At 33.6% G+C, this 15,014-nt stretch overlaps 1 protein-coding gene across 7 annotated transcripts in view; it reads right to left on the reverse strand.

Annotated features, from left to right (window-relative positions):
• The window catches only part of KTN1 (kinectin 1), a 104,705-nt gene that overhangs the window by 34,253 nt on the left and 55,438 nt on the right, over positions 1-15,014 (reverse strand). For all 7 annotated transcript variants that reach the window (XM_041758639.1, XM_041758636.1, XM_041758633.1 and 4 more), the window contains exons 10-21: positions 14,711-14,798; positions 12,005-12,171; positions 11,522-11,590; positions 9,997-10,034; positions 9,220-9,310; positions 8,785-8,853; positions 8,234-8,271; positions 7,997-8,078; positions 7,145-7,213; positions 1,394-1,428; positions 901-991; positions 261-329 (exon numbers count right to left, since the gene is read on the reverse strand). In XM_041758639.1, the coding sequence (XP_041614573.1) occupies positions 261-329; positions 901-991; positions 1,394-1,428; positions 7,145-7,213; positions 7,997-8,078; positions 8,234-8,271; positions 8,785-8,853; positions 9,220-9,310; positions 9,997-10,034; positions 11,522-11,590; positions 12,005-12,171; positions 14,711-14,798 (906 nt within the window). The remainder of the gene's footprint in view (positions 1-260; positions 330-900; positions 992-1,393; positions 1,429-7,144; positions 7,214-7,996; positions 8,079-8,233; positions 8,272-8,784; positions 8,854-9,219; positions 9,311-9,996; positions 10,035-11,521; positions 11,591-12,004; positions 12,172-14,710; positions 14,799-15,014) is intronic.

The following is a 15,014-nucleotide window of genomic DNA, read 5'->3' on the forward strand; positions in this document are numbered from 1 at the left end:
TATTTAGAGTCTTTACATTTGTACACTCAAAACCTTTTATCATCGCATTAAGCAGCAATGATATCCTATCTAGAGTACTCTATCCGGTGCATGGCATAGTTAGCATTCAATAAATTGCAGCTTCTAGTACGTTATTCAAGTCACTAATCATTCACAGATTAATATGATTGACAAATCCCACATCAGTGAAAGGAGGAAAAAACAACAGACTTGCTCTATTTGAATGTAACAGGTTTGTGTAATTGCAGGATCTACATTACCTGATCATTTTGCTTAGCCTTTAAGTCTTGAACTTCTTTCGTCAGAGATGAATTTTCTGTTCTTATTGCCTTTTTCAAAGATACAAAAGCACAACATACTTTCACTTTCTAAAAAGTTACCTATCTTCAAAATATCCTACCTTCTCATTTTTTTTAGCTGCTTCTCCCCCTCTCTGGAAGGCCCAGACATCTCCTTGTCACACCTGTCTACAATTCTACAACTTCTAGAGATAGTCAAGTGAATTTTAATTCATTTATCCCCAACAAGTATTTCCACTTATGTTTCCACAACCTCAAGAACACACAGTATACCACTGTCAAGTCATTTCTTCCCCTAACTCAAACTTATGAAGTCTGTTAGTTATCATTCGGTTATACTTTGGGCATAGGTGAAGGTAGGGAAGCATATATTACTAACCATAAAAACGGTATTTCATTAAGAAGTAAATGCTACAATCAACTATGCATTTTTTATTCCTAATAAAATGTTAAATTTAATGGGAAAAAGATCATATATTCATAAAATGTGGATAATATTAAGTTTTAAAAGCTGTGGGGAAAAATCTTACATTACAATACATCCCCTTCAGGATTTTTACTGACTAACCCACAAAGAAAACAAATGCACAAAATGTTTTACATTCAGTTCCTCCTCTTTTGTGGCCACTTGAATAAGTCCAGTTTCAAGTAATTCTTCCACAGTCTTCAATTTTTCATCTTTTTCTTGAATGCTGAAATCATAAATTTAAAACATATTAACTATTTTTCAAGGTAAATGCTATCACTGCTAAATATTGCATAGCAATCAACTCCTGTGTCTTTCTTAGGAAATGAATTCTAGGAAGATATCTGAAGGTCTTTGATCATTGTCTAAAGGTAGTTCTTTACCAGTAAGTAAAATGTGTTCAAGTAATATATGCTTACATGCTAGCCTAAACAAAGTCAATACCATACATAACACTACTAACCAAATGAGATCCCAAATCAAACCAGCTGACAGCATACCACCCTCTTCCATTATGAAGTACAAAGAGTAATTTAAGAATCTAGATTAATATAGTTAATAATTCTGTTACCTTGAATTTGGTAGAAATGAGTCATTAAAATATAAAAAGAAAAATTTAAACTCTTACCATTTTTCCATTTGTTCCACAACATCTTTATTAGGCTAAAATAAAAATCACCCAAAAAAAGAAAAAAGTTTAAAAATAGAATTGTATGAAAATTGTTTAGTTTTAATTAGATCCAAAATTTAGAAGGCAATCTACACTTAAAGACTGCTAATAATTAAAGAATGAATTCAGAAAACACAAGACAGAAGATAAGCAGCTACACAAACACATAAAAAGATGAAATGTAATATAAGCTAGTAAAATGAATTAGTACCTTATGAATAATTTAATTACTATAAAAGAAAATCTTAAGAACAAAGAGAATTTGCCTTAATTCTTCTACATCAATTCAATTCTTCAAAAAAAAAAAAAAAAAATCCAAGGCTCTAAAGCCTTGAAGACCAGGAAGGAGGCTTTGTTCTTTCTTCTAATAAACTGACTTTTTTACTTTTAAAAAACTAACATTTATAGAGGCAAGTGAAAAAAATCTTGTATACAAATCAATTTTTAACATGTAGATATTATGTGACTACCACCTAAACCAATACATGGAAGTTTTAAAATTGATTATAAAAACTGCAAGAGCAACACATGAATATATTCTCCTTGTAAAGCATTAAAACATGACGTAAGCTGATCCCCACTTTAACCACTTCCCTTCTAGCATCTCCTTAAAAACACAAAAGTCTCCACTGCTATAATTTATTTTGTCCAGAAGAGGGGCTTTCCCCCTTAGCATTCCCAAGCCTCCACGCAGCTAAGCAGCCTATTAAAACAGGCTTGGGGTCTTCTTTGATTATTTTTTTCTGCCCATCCCATTCTCTACCTGTACTCTCCTAATCTTGTTTCTTACTTTTCCCCCAATTTTATTATAACCATTTTTCACAAATACTATTGTTTTCCATTGCCAAACCCAAGTCCTAAGACTTCATTTCTTACATATTTCTAAAACTGACTCCCTTTTTTTTTTTCAATGCCTTCATTCATCTCAAATATCACAATACCAAACAATTCTTCTCCCTGCCTGTTGCCTATAAGGAATATTTTGTGAGGGGTATAGGAAGAACTTCCCAATGGGAAAAATTTCTGTCATTGAAAGGAGATATGAGCTATCAAAAATACGTGGTCAGGTTTATACACTATGAAAATAAATAATTCAGTAAGTTTATAAATCTTTCATCAAGATGGGGTTTTGCCCATCTTTATTTCTGATGAATGCCATCTCACATAAGATTTAACAGGGGCATTTGGGTGGCTCAGTTGGTAAGCATTAGACTGGATTTCAGCTGAGGTCATGATCTCAGGGTGGTACGATCCAGCCTTGCATCAAGGTTCATACTGGGTATGGAGCCTACTTGGGATTCTTCCTCTCCTTCTCCTTCTCCCTCTCCCTCTCCCACTCCCCCCTACCCTGCTAGCATGCATACTCTCTCTTAAAAAAAATTAACAAAAAATTTATAACTATGTATGGTGATGGATGTTAACTATCAACCAGACATTATTGTGATCATTTCACATTATATAGACATAAATCATTGTGTTGTACACTTGAAACAAATGTTTTATGTCAATTACGTTTCATTAAAAAAAAAACACACACATTAAGTCCAAGTTATTTCCACCTTAATCATTCATTGCATTATACCTTTAGTTCTACGTATTTCTCCCCCACACAAATTCAAATACCTCATTGTTATTAGAGTGATCTAAAATGCTAGACAAAACACTTACTCATCCTTGCGTTACCCTTCAGGGATTTACCAATATGCTAGATCAAGCTCATGGTCCATACAGCATACAAAGTCCTTCGTGATTGACCCTAGCCAATCCTTCTCTACGCCTTACTTTGCATACTTTGCATACTTTGCATTTCTACAACATGCCAATAAACTCTGATTACACCAGTCTACCCACACTGCCATGACTTTTAACACTGTATTCCCCCAGCCTAGCTTTCCCCTTAGCTGTTGGGCAAATTCATGGTCATTTTTCAAAGTCAAGTTTAGCAGGCCCTTCTCTGTAGTGCCTCTTCACCCTCGCTGCAGAATTCATTATCTCTTCCTCTAACTCTGTAGCACAGTTCAGTAATTTTATTCATCATACTTTTCTGTGGTACACATCTATCTCCACACTAAAAGTCATACTCTTGAGGGCAGGAACCAAGTCCTATCTATCTCTGTAGCTTCAGCATATAGCACAATGTCTAGTATATACTTAATTCATAAGCATGTAATGAAATTAATTTCCTTAACAAGGTTCCAGTTTAACATGTATTCTTGGTCATCAGTTTACCAAATATTCAATTGTAGAAAAGAGACCAACTTAGCATCTATCCAATCTTTTTCCTTTATACATTATTGGCCGAACCCAATCCAATTTTGTTCTCCCTAGATGTTTTTCCAAAACTACACTTTATACAATAATTTTTTTTGCAATAAAATACAACCAGGCAATAGGGCAAAGAGAAAAAATTTCTTACTCCAACAGTTTTTACTTAATAATCTTGATCAGTGAATCTTAGAAATCTATATTAGAATAATAAAAACACTCCTCCTCCTTTGCTAAAAAGAGCTTTAAAAAAAAAAAAAAAAGGAGGGGATCCCTGGGTGGTGCAGCGGTTTGGCGCCTGCCTTTGGCCCAGGGTGCGATCCTGGAGACCTGGGATCGAATCCCACATGGGGCTCCCGGTGCATGGAGCCTGCTTCTCCCTCTGCCTATGTCTCTGCCTCTCTCTCTGTGTGTGACTATCATAAATAAATAAAAATTAAAAAAAAAAAAAAGGATAACTCAGAACCCTGCCTCATCAGAAATTTTAATTTATTCTGAATAAATGAGATCCTAGTAACTGATTTATTTGCACCATCTATCCACAGTCCTATATCCAAACGGGGCCTTCCCTTCATTAGTGTAGAAACAAACAGGTTACCTTACCTGGTATTTGCTGTCTTTCTGCCTCCTACACCTGAAGAAACAACAGCTTGGCACCATTACTGGTTTCTGTTTTAATAGGCTCAATCTTTTCCTCCCAGATAAAAATCCATGGAGCAAAAGGACTGAATTTTTCTTTACATAACTAAACTGTTCATCTTTCAACTGTCACTTGGAATCCTAACTGCTGGATAGGAAGGGTTTAAAGAAAGGTGGAAATTGGGCAGCCCTGGTGGCACAGCGGTTTAGCGCCGCCTGCAGCCCGGGGTGTGATCCTGGAGACCCGGGATCAAGTCCCACATCAGGCTCCCTGCATGGAGCCTGCTTCTCCCTCTGCCTGTGTCTCTGCCTCTCTCTCTCTCTCTCTGTCTCTCATGAATAAATATTTTTTTTAAAAAGGCGGAAATCAAAGAGATCAAGATTATACTAATCTTTATCTTTTCTTTCACTAAAAATGACCAAAGAAGAAGCCAAAGAGATGGTTCTTTGGTCTGCCAAGATGAGAGAAAGAAGTCACAACTACAACCAAAACATACCATCATAGCTATATGCTTTACAAACGACTTTTAAAAGAGTTAGCTTTAAGAATAAGAAAAATTCTAAGAATCATCAAAATGCAAATCTTAAATTAGTACCACAAAATAGGTTTGCTGTATCAAATTCTTTTAAATAAATTTTTTAAATGTAGCTATAAAATTTTGTTCCATGGATTGTTCATTAACTTCATAAAACTATTCATTTAAACAAAATCTATCTCGTGCAAAAAAATTGTTATTTTAACAGAATATCTAAAAGTACATAGAAACCTTAGTAATAGGAAGAAGGCTGATTTGGTTAAGGCAGAAATTAGAGGAATTTCTTTCCTATTAATTAATTCCACACATATGGGAAATTTTATGCAAGATAAAGGAATGGCAATTCTCAAGTCATCATATTATCTTTAAGGAAAAAAAATTTAAGGCTAGTGGTTTTGTTCTTGTCTAATGATGGAGAATACATTTTTAGTACAGAACTACAAGATTACAGGATGCTACAAGTTAAAAGATTTGTTAAGATTCAGGTTTTCTGTTTAAATATAAGAGTTACCAGCACCTTTAATACTGGAATTCCAGGACAGATTCATACATTTCTAGACATTTGTTTTACCTCCTATGAAGTTAATTTTAGGAAGTATTCAAAACCTTATACACTGAAATAGGTGTATATAACCAACTCTATAACCAACTCACAATTTAGCATTCTGCTTTTCTGGGTAAGAAGTAACACAATCAAAAATTATCAATTGTATTTTACCTCATCCAAGTCATTAATGTTGCATCTTACCCTTGGCACTTTATGCAGCTACTAAAATTTTAAATGCTGTCAGCTAAACTATAACCAGAGACTGTAAAATACATCCAGACTTCAGAGTTAATAAATTGAGGGGGAAAATTCTTACAGTTGATAAAATATATCTTATAAGCTATACCACAACAAAGGGAAATAAAAATAAGATTTAAGAATAAGACTTAAATATTTTAGGATTACAGCGGCATGAAGTCATGTTCCTGCACAGCACTAAATATCATCAATTTACATTATCTCCTTCACTGCCTTTTGTTTGCAAGAGTAAAGCATATACAAAGTAATGAAGATTATGCGAGGCACTTACGATCATACTCAAGAGGGGGAGGAGAATAAGTAGATTTTCTTAAAAAGTAAACAGATGTTAAATAACTTCTATAGTATTTGGTATAGCTACTTATACCAATACCTGCACAATGTGAATTAAAGAAAGCAAGCATGCATCTGTGAAAAAAGTACTATCATTTGCAATAACTTACATTTCAGCTTCCATTACAAGTCCCCAAATTTAATACTATTAGAGAAATATTCAAAGCTTCTATTTTAATGTGTCATCCAGTATCAAGAGTTTTCAGAACATCTTTACACACTGGATTTTGAAGAAGAGTTGTGTAAGAGAAAAGTCTGAAGGCAACTCTCAGGAACAGCCACAGAACAGACATTGCCAGAGGCTCTAGTTTATGGAGCCATGCTTATTCAAGCTGCTATAGTTTTGATAGCTTGCTATAAATATAGACAAAGTATGATAGCAGTAGGAGGTAGAGAGATGAAAAATATTCTAAGGGAAGGAATTAAGGTTTAAGAAGATGCCTGCCAAGCACTAGGCTATGCACCATACAAAAACTTTCCATTTAAATCTAACAAGCTTATGATGTAAATAAAATCTCATCATTAGGGCAGCCCCAGTGGCTCAGCGGTTTAGTGCCGCCTTCAGCCCAGGGCCTGATTCTGGAGACCAGGGATCGAGTCCCATGTCTCTGCTTCTCCCTCTGCCTGTGTCCCTGCCTCTTTCTCTCTCTCTTTCTCTCTCTCTGTACCTCTCATGAGTAAGTTAAAAAAAAAAATCTCATCGTTAAAGACTTGGAAGGAAAGGTCTCAGAAAGGTTAAGGAGTTTGATCAACATCATTCTGCTTTTAAGTGCCGTAGGAGGTTTCAAATCTCTTTTTAAGAAACCATGCTGCCTTAGAGGAAAAGCTCCAAAAGTGTAAAGACTTTTATCTTGAGAGCCAAATGTATCAAAATGACTTAAATGCTTCTAATGTCTTTTATTGCATTTTTTAAGTGCTTATAAACAAGAGATTAGCATTAGTTTCCCTTCAGGGAAAAAAAATATTTTCCTTAATTCAGATACTTGATATGTACAAGATGAATAGAAATGCAATGCAAAGATATATCCATACTTAGCAAAACTCCTCAAAAGGAATGAGTTGGTTAATATTTAAGAACTAGATCTTGTTAATATTAGATATTTCTACCTTATAATTCATAAAAAGCCTTACCTGTTCAGAAACAAGAATCTGTAGCTTCTGAACTTCTAATTGCAATGCTTTGTTCTGGTCATTTAGAATCTGGAAAAAGATAAAAGAATCTCCAATTTACTGCTTTATTAAGAAAAGATAACAAAGTAATCATTTTAATAAGTTTAAAAAAAATCAACCCTCCCTTACCCCCAAACTCAAAACCCCTATTATTCCTTCGAGTATTCTTAAAGTGACAAGTGAATTATGGATTGACATAAGAATGCAAATCTCATGTGGTTTCATTTTCAATGAATTTCCAAAATATAGATATGTAGTACTAGCTATAAGCTATAAGAGATTCTGAGAATCTCTTGTGCCAACGGATTCTGGGAAATCCTGCTTTCATAAGCAAATATTTACAAGTTTCCTATTAAATAAAAGCAAAAAGTAAAAGAATGCAAATCTCATACACATGAAGAGATGGACCCCAGCAAGAAGACTGCTTTCCAATACTCAAGCTGAGTGGCCATGACCAGAAACTAGCACTGCATTGACAATGGAGTGTTAAAACCATCACAAACAAGTGAAAATTGTAGAGCAAAGACTGAGGCAAAGCAAATTTCAAAAGTCTGTTATAAGAACATGTAATATAATCTAGGCAAAAAACAAAAACAAAAAACAAAAAACAAAAAACAAAACAAAACAAAAACAAAACAAAACAAAAATAATCTAGGCAAAAATTATATGACAACAATTCACTGTCTGTATAAGCCCCCAAATAAGCTACAGAAACTTTGCTTCAGGGTGATTTTATATAAAAACTAGTATTTCTAGACTCATTTCAACTATAGAAAGTTGTTCTAAACTCAGTTGACAAGCTTCATTACACACCTTAAATTCTTCCATTTTGTTTGAAATTTCACATTGTAGCTGTTCTTCAAGCAGTCTTATCTGATCATCTTTAACATGAATACTATGAGAAAAAAAAATCAATGAAAATATTTCATATATTCAAAAAGATTACATAAGTTATATGCACAAGTATCTGTTATGAGTAGCAATAATTTCTAAAATTACACTTGAACATGAATGTATGAACGCCTCCATGCACAGCAATGCTTTAATCACCTTTTTTGCATCTTCTCCAGTTCATGTGCAGCAGCAGCCTGTGTTTGGAATGGGATAAGAATATATAACTTCTTAGAAAGCACTCAAAATTATTTTTTATTTTTATATACTGAAAAACTACATTTGATATATTTGGAGTAAATAAAAGTTAAAGCAATGTCATACACATTTCTGTAATACTTTTTGTTGTCCAGTACTTTGTACTTCTCACTGGTCAAATTTTATCCAAATAAAGGTATATCTCTTTTTGATTAAACAGCAGAAAGCTAAAACAAATCAGCACATTAATGTTTTAATGGATTCCTCTGAGATCTTAAAAATGATCAATTCATTTGATTGAATGTTAGTTTCTACATGAAAATAATAGTATCTAAGTGGGTTGTGAAAATCAAGGTCATAGACAAGGCTTTCAACAATAGCCATGCAGGTAAACACAAGTAACCACTGTATTTACTATGTATACAAATTAAATTAGGGCTTGCGATACCAATGAAAGTAAGTATAGACAAGGTCAAATTCTGAGTAAATGCTCAATAGCAATAAAAATCTACCTGTTCATTTGCCAGAGCCTGTAACTTTTGAACTTCAGCTTTTAATAAGAAATTCATATTCTGTATATCCTAGAATAAGAATGAAAAATAGAATAAAGTCAATTATATTAAATATTTCTAAAAGTTTGTAAGGCATCTCTTCTACATAAGGTCTCAAAGCAAAGGTCTCAAATCATAATTTCTTAAATCAGAAATCATCAATTCTTGGTATTTAGCATATTTGCCAAATTACTGTGAATTACATCATGTGAGAAAAGCCCTCTGAACATCTCTTCTTAGAAGACTAAAGAGGATTTTGTAGTTTAGAAAAGAGATGGACACTTTTCAAATGAATTTAGAGTATTTTCCATTCTTCATAAAAGGTCATACTGATTACCTTATCAGGGTAATTCAATGCCTATAAAATACTGTCGCCATTTATCAGAATTACTGTACCTTAAGTTCCTCTTCTTTACTTGTTAAATGATCATGTTCATTTGCTAAAGAATCTTCAGTCTGTTTTATCTGCTTATCCTTTTCAGCAATCCTTTAACAGGAAATACATTTGTATATTCAATAAACGTTTAGAAGTTATCACAAATCAAAGGATTAAAAGCTTTAAGTATGGTCATGCCTATTTAAGGAGTTTCTCATGTATCTGTAACCTCCATTTCTGCAGCTCCTTTCAGTTTAGTAGTAACTATCGTATGCATTACTTTAACTCCCTAAAATACATACCCCTGTTTTAAAACTTGAGGTAAAAAGAGGTAATTTACTTAAGCTCACAAGCCTGGTAATATCAAAGCCAGATTTCAGGTTTTCTGAACTCAAGTGCGCTATGTGTATGTAAATTAAACAATACAATAAAAACAAAACCTTGTTTTGGGAATACTACCACGTAGTTAAGATACAGAGCAAGCAAGTACAACTACATATTAGGCACAAAAACTAATTTACTTCCATTAATCTCAAATCACTATTCTCTCTTCCACTGCTAAAGCCCAAGTTAAACAAAGGCTCCCCAACTCTTTTTACAATAAAGACATAAAAACACAAAATGTGCAATGTTTAGGAATTCAACTCACTGAGAGGGAGGAGAGCAAAAGTTGCTCTAGATCTAGTTAAGATTATTTTCTGAACAAGTTAGAATATCAAGTAAATCATAAGTGCTGATGGAACAGGTATCATTTAGTGGTGACTAAGCAATTATAAGAGAAGTGTTGAAAGGCTTACACTTTATGTAATTCTTCTGCTAGAACTGAAGCGGAGGTCTAAGAAAGAAAAACAGGGTCAAGATAAAAGGATTTAAGTCTAAAAGTTGTACAATAAGCAAACAGAGCTTTAAAAATTAAAAGAAATTAATGTATATCAAGTTTCTATGGCAGCATCTGGCCCATGATGAGTGGTCAATAAACAGTAGCCATTATTCTGAAAACAACTTTGATCACCAACAACCAGTATTAGGGAATTTCATAGCATAAGACAGTTCAAATAAAACAAATTGCCAGGCCTGGAAATTATATAACTGACAAGTAACAAATATACAGGAAAAACACCCACAAAAGGCCATTTTTCATCTTTACCCTTCTTTATCTTAGTAACAACTTCCAATAATGAAATGATACATACAGTTCATGATTAAAATAACAAGTCATCTGGTAATACTCATGTTCCTCTTTACATTTCAAAAGTGTACTTACAGCATTCTCTAAGTAATTTCTCTAAATCTTCTAGAGCTACTAACTCAAAATTTCAATTCACTTTGAGTTATAGTTTTATATATACATGGGCATTCACAGACACCCACTCTCTCCTATAGTAAAAAAAAAATTCTAAAAAAAAAAAAATTCTTACCCAATTCATTTTAGACTATTGTTTTTACAAAGAAACTAACTAGAAAAAAAAAAAAAAAAAAAAAACACGTGCAGTCTCAAAGTTTTGGGAGTCTGAATTTGCCTGAACCTTAAAAACAAGTTTTTAATGTTAAAATTATATCTTAATACAGAAAAGGCTAATATTTTTTCTATAATTTTAGAATTTAAAAGTTGAGGAATTAAAAAGAACAGTATGTACATTATGGAAAATGTACTTAGAAGCTTTTTCTCTTTTTTCTTAATGTTGTATTATAAATATAGTTATATGCACTTTAGAATATATCTATGTTACCCAGCAATGTTGCCAAAGAATAACAGGTCTAACAATACAACATGCAAAAAACTCTAGAAGGTGTCCCCACTTACTGAACAGAAGTTTTAAAATGATCTTTTTGTATACATAATCTGAGATTATATATTAACATATATTATTAACATACTGCTATCACCTGGGGATATACATAAAAGTTTTCCCTCATGGCTGGTCAGTATTTAGTGAGCATCTTTAATATGTAAACCACTATTCCTAACACTATTTGGCCAATTTCTGCTATTTTGTGTCAAGATTATGAACATTTCTTCCTCCTATGGTAAAAACGCTCCATTAGTTGGAGTTGGATTTCTTTCTTGGTGTTTTCCCAAAGCACTATACATAATTATCAGAGTGCTTTGCAGATCAGGATCATCACTGTTGATTCACTGACTAGTTTTCCAAATGCTAATCCAGTGCTTGGCACTCTACAGGCACTCAAGTGATTAATTTAATGGCTAAGAATTATATTGTTACACTATATATTTCTACATATTACATATTATATAGTTATATTAATATGCTGTTACTATTATTATATTAGCAATGACAAGCAATATGAAAGCACAATTACCTGGGCTGCTATCTGGGAATGGAACTGTTGAATTTGAGCTTTCAAAGCCTCATTCTGCTCCAAAATATCCTTTCAGAAAGAGCAACCAAAAAGGAAAGAGAGGAAAAGTGGGCTGTTAACAAATATACCAACTTATATGAACAAAATGAGGTACAAACTTCTGTTTATCTTTAAAAAGACATTCTTAGATTCCAAAAGGCATAATTTAAACAACAATGACTAGGCACTCTATTCTGAGAGTTGATGTATACGGTAAAAAATAATAAGTTGTTATCCCTAATCTAACACAAAGAATTTAAGACTGTGAGTGAAGATGTCTTTAAGCATATATTCAAACACACCATTTGTGACAAATGCTCAATGATTAAGTTATAATTATTCATCACCACTCCAGAATTTGGATAAGGTAGACTATCTTCTTTCTCCCACAGAGACACATCAAGCCATGGTCCACCTTTATTTTTTAAAAAGAGAATTAGATACCTGAACTTGCATTTGTAAAGACTCCTCTTTGGTCACCCTTTTTTGCTCCGATTCCATTAACTGCATTAGTCTTTGCTCCAACTGTTGTTTTGATACCAAGGTATCTGTAAGCTTACTATGCAGACTCTGTACTTCATTTTCTTTGGCCACAAACTTACTCTGCAAATCTGTAACAAAGCATTACATTTTACAAAGTTATCTTCCTCTGCCTGGTTACTACTACTACTCATCTTTAGTGTAGGCATTACCTCCTTTGGAAAAAACTCCTCGAATACCTCTTCTTCTTAGCCTCCTGCACATGACTCCCCTGAGCAGTCTAGACTTACCTTATCACAGAACCTGTCACATTGTACTAATTCTTCTCCTCGCCCAAGAAGTGAGCTTTCTGTGATCAGAATCGCCTTTTCTCTATATCCAGAGCAGTGTCCAAGTATGTACACAGTACATACTCAATAAATGTGTCAACCGAATGGTACATGAATGTTTAAAAATGCTGCTTCTTGAAAGCATTCTTTATTTCCCCAAAGACACTTTAGTAAGTTATCTAGTGAATTTCTTATAAATTCCCTATACTCGCCTACCTGGAAAACAAAGAAAGATGCTGAGCCTTGACAAGTGTTCTGGTGTACAATGAAGTACAACTTTTCTGTCTGCTTCTCTTCTTAGCAATGACCCCAAAACAACAAAGAAAATGAGAAACAAACACAAGCTATCTTTGATGCAATCAGAAAATAACTAACTCCAAATCACAGAAATTAAGATATAATGAATAGAGAGATGATCACTAACTTGGAAAAGAAAGGTGTTTCAGAAATCTGGAAATCTGGAAAGAATGGAGATACTAGGTATTATGAGAGCTATCATCTTGGCCCTAAACATAAACAAGTCTACCACCACTACCACCAAGGAAGAGAGGCAAATATAGAGAAAAAGAGGAAAGGCATGTGTGTGCACATTTTAAGAAAAGATGTTATTACCATAACAAGACATTAATAACAGAATGAAATACAACTCAAAAAGAACTCCTTAATAAATGTAATGGTCACATCCAGGATTAGAACTCAGAAGAGCACAGTACTTCTTTACCAGCAACAGTAAAAGTTAAAACACTGAATTAATGCCTTCAAAATTCTGTGGAAAAAAACATTTATAACCTAGAACTCTCCATCCAATCAAACTACCAATCAAGCATGAAGGAGAAATAATAACATTTTCAAGTATGCAAGGCCTCGACATATGTACTTAAAAGCATACTCTCATGGGACTAAAAGATATGCGATTAAATGAGGGAGGAAAGCAGGAAAGATGGTGGTTACATAGTATCCAGAACACAGGTAGTCTCAAGAAGACAGCTATGGAGCCAAGAAAACAATTCCTGAAACAGGAAGATGGCCAACTCCAGAGGCACAGCTAACACAGGCTTCTAGAAAAAACTGAAAAGATTCTCCAGTACCTCCTATGTTGAGAGGTGGGGAGAGGGGAGAGGTAAGAGTTTAAACACAGGTAAAATTTTAAATCATAAAACAAGGATCAAACAAGTTAATAACATAAATCAATAATTAGCTCTAGGTAATTAAACAACATTGTTCATGAGATTTACAGTTTTAATATTTATCTTGGCTCAGGACTGAGTTACACTGTCATAACGATGTAAACAATGGATACTGACATAATCAAGAAGTATGCATAATCGTATCAGTAGAATGAGGGGAAGGTGGGAGGAATGATGTAGGAGTGTTAAGTCCATTTCCTGTAACAGAAAGTCAACAGATGCCTATTAAGAAATAGCAGTACATGTACAAATAATATGCTTATTTAGAAATAAGATGGAAAATACTAAAAGTAAAAGTGACTGATTCTCGCAAGAGTGAGGTTTTATGGTTTACAGTTACATGGTTTATAGAGAAATGTATTATAGTTTATAGCTCAATTCTTTTGTTAAAATTCATACGTGTTTCATTGATGGAACATAAAATACAAATTTAAAAAGTAAATGTATTTTAACATAAACTTTATACATAAAGAAAAAGGTCTTTAAAGTTCTTGAATATATTTAAATATTAAGCTAAAGGGAAATACGGGGTGGAAGAGTGGCAGGGATGGGGAATCAGAGGAAACCCAAAGGTCTAAAGAGCCAAAACTCTGTATGATCTATCCTACTGTTTGGAACTGTATTTTACTAGTTCACTGACTCCTGTGGGAGGAAAAGGAGTAATGTAGACAAATGATGCACACAATACAAGCTTCATTATCTATCAGATGGATTCACCAAATTAAGAATAAGTAATAAAAGTTAACATTTAAGTAGATGGTTTTAGGTCAACTATTTGAAATGGTAAAGCTCTTGCTGTTTTTCTCTTCACAATGCAGGGATCCTCCCTTACAAACAAAAAATAAGGAAAATAAGGAGGTAATCAAGAACCAAAAGGAGTAACTACAGAAAGGAAACATACACAATTAAGTTCCTATTACCCTATTATAAACTATAATATTATCTGCAACTTAATGCTTCAGGATAAAGCTAGTAGAAAATTTATTTTAGAAAGTCTAGGAACTCTTAAAAAAATAAAGGTACTCTGGAAGTGCAAAAGCTATTTTTATTGTCCTCAACAAAAAGGTCAACTCATACTTTCTTCATCTCTAGAGAGGGGAGAAAATCTTACCCAGAACTATATACTGAATGTACATGAGTATCTCTCCCCTTACCTTGCTGTGCTGCTTCATGCTCTGCTGTTCTCTTCCTGATATAGCTCTGGACTTCTTCCCACCTTCTCTCAGCTTCTTGTAGTTGAACCTGGATAAAGTCAGCACAATCAGAGGATTTCAAATTAAAAATGCATCCTCTCTCTTTATTCATCAAAAAACTGCTTATTCCAATAGTCCCCTACATTAATAAAACACAGACAGATATGCCCAGACTTATTATATACAAAGATATCAGCCACAGTCATTCTACCCTCCAATATGCAGGATTTACAAAAACTGAGTATTTGTGTAGGTAGATCACTAT

Source organism: Vulpes lagopus, chromosome 6 (assembly GCF_018345385.1).
Source record: "Vulpes lagopus strain Blue_001 chromosome 6, ASM1834538v1, whole genome shotgun sequence".
NCBI classification, from domain to species: Eukaryota; Metazoa; Chordata; class Mammalia; order Carnivora; family Canidae; genus Vulpes; species Vulpes lagopus.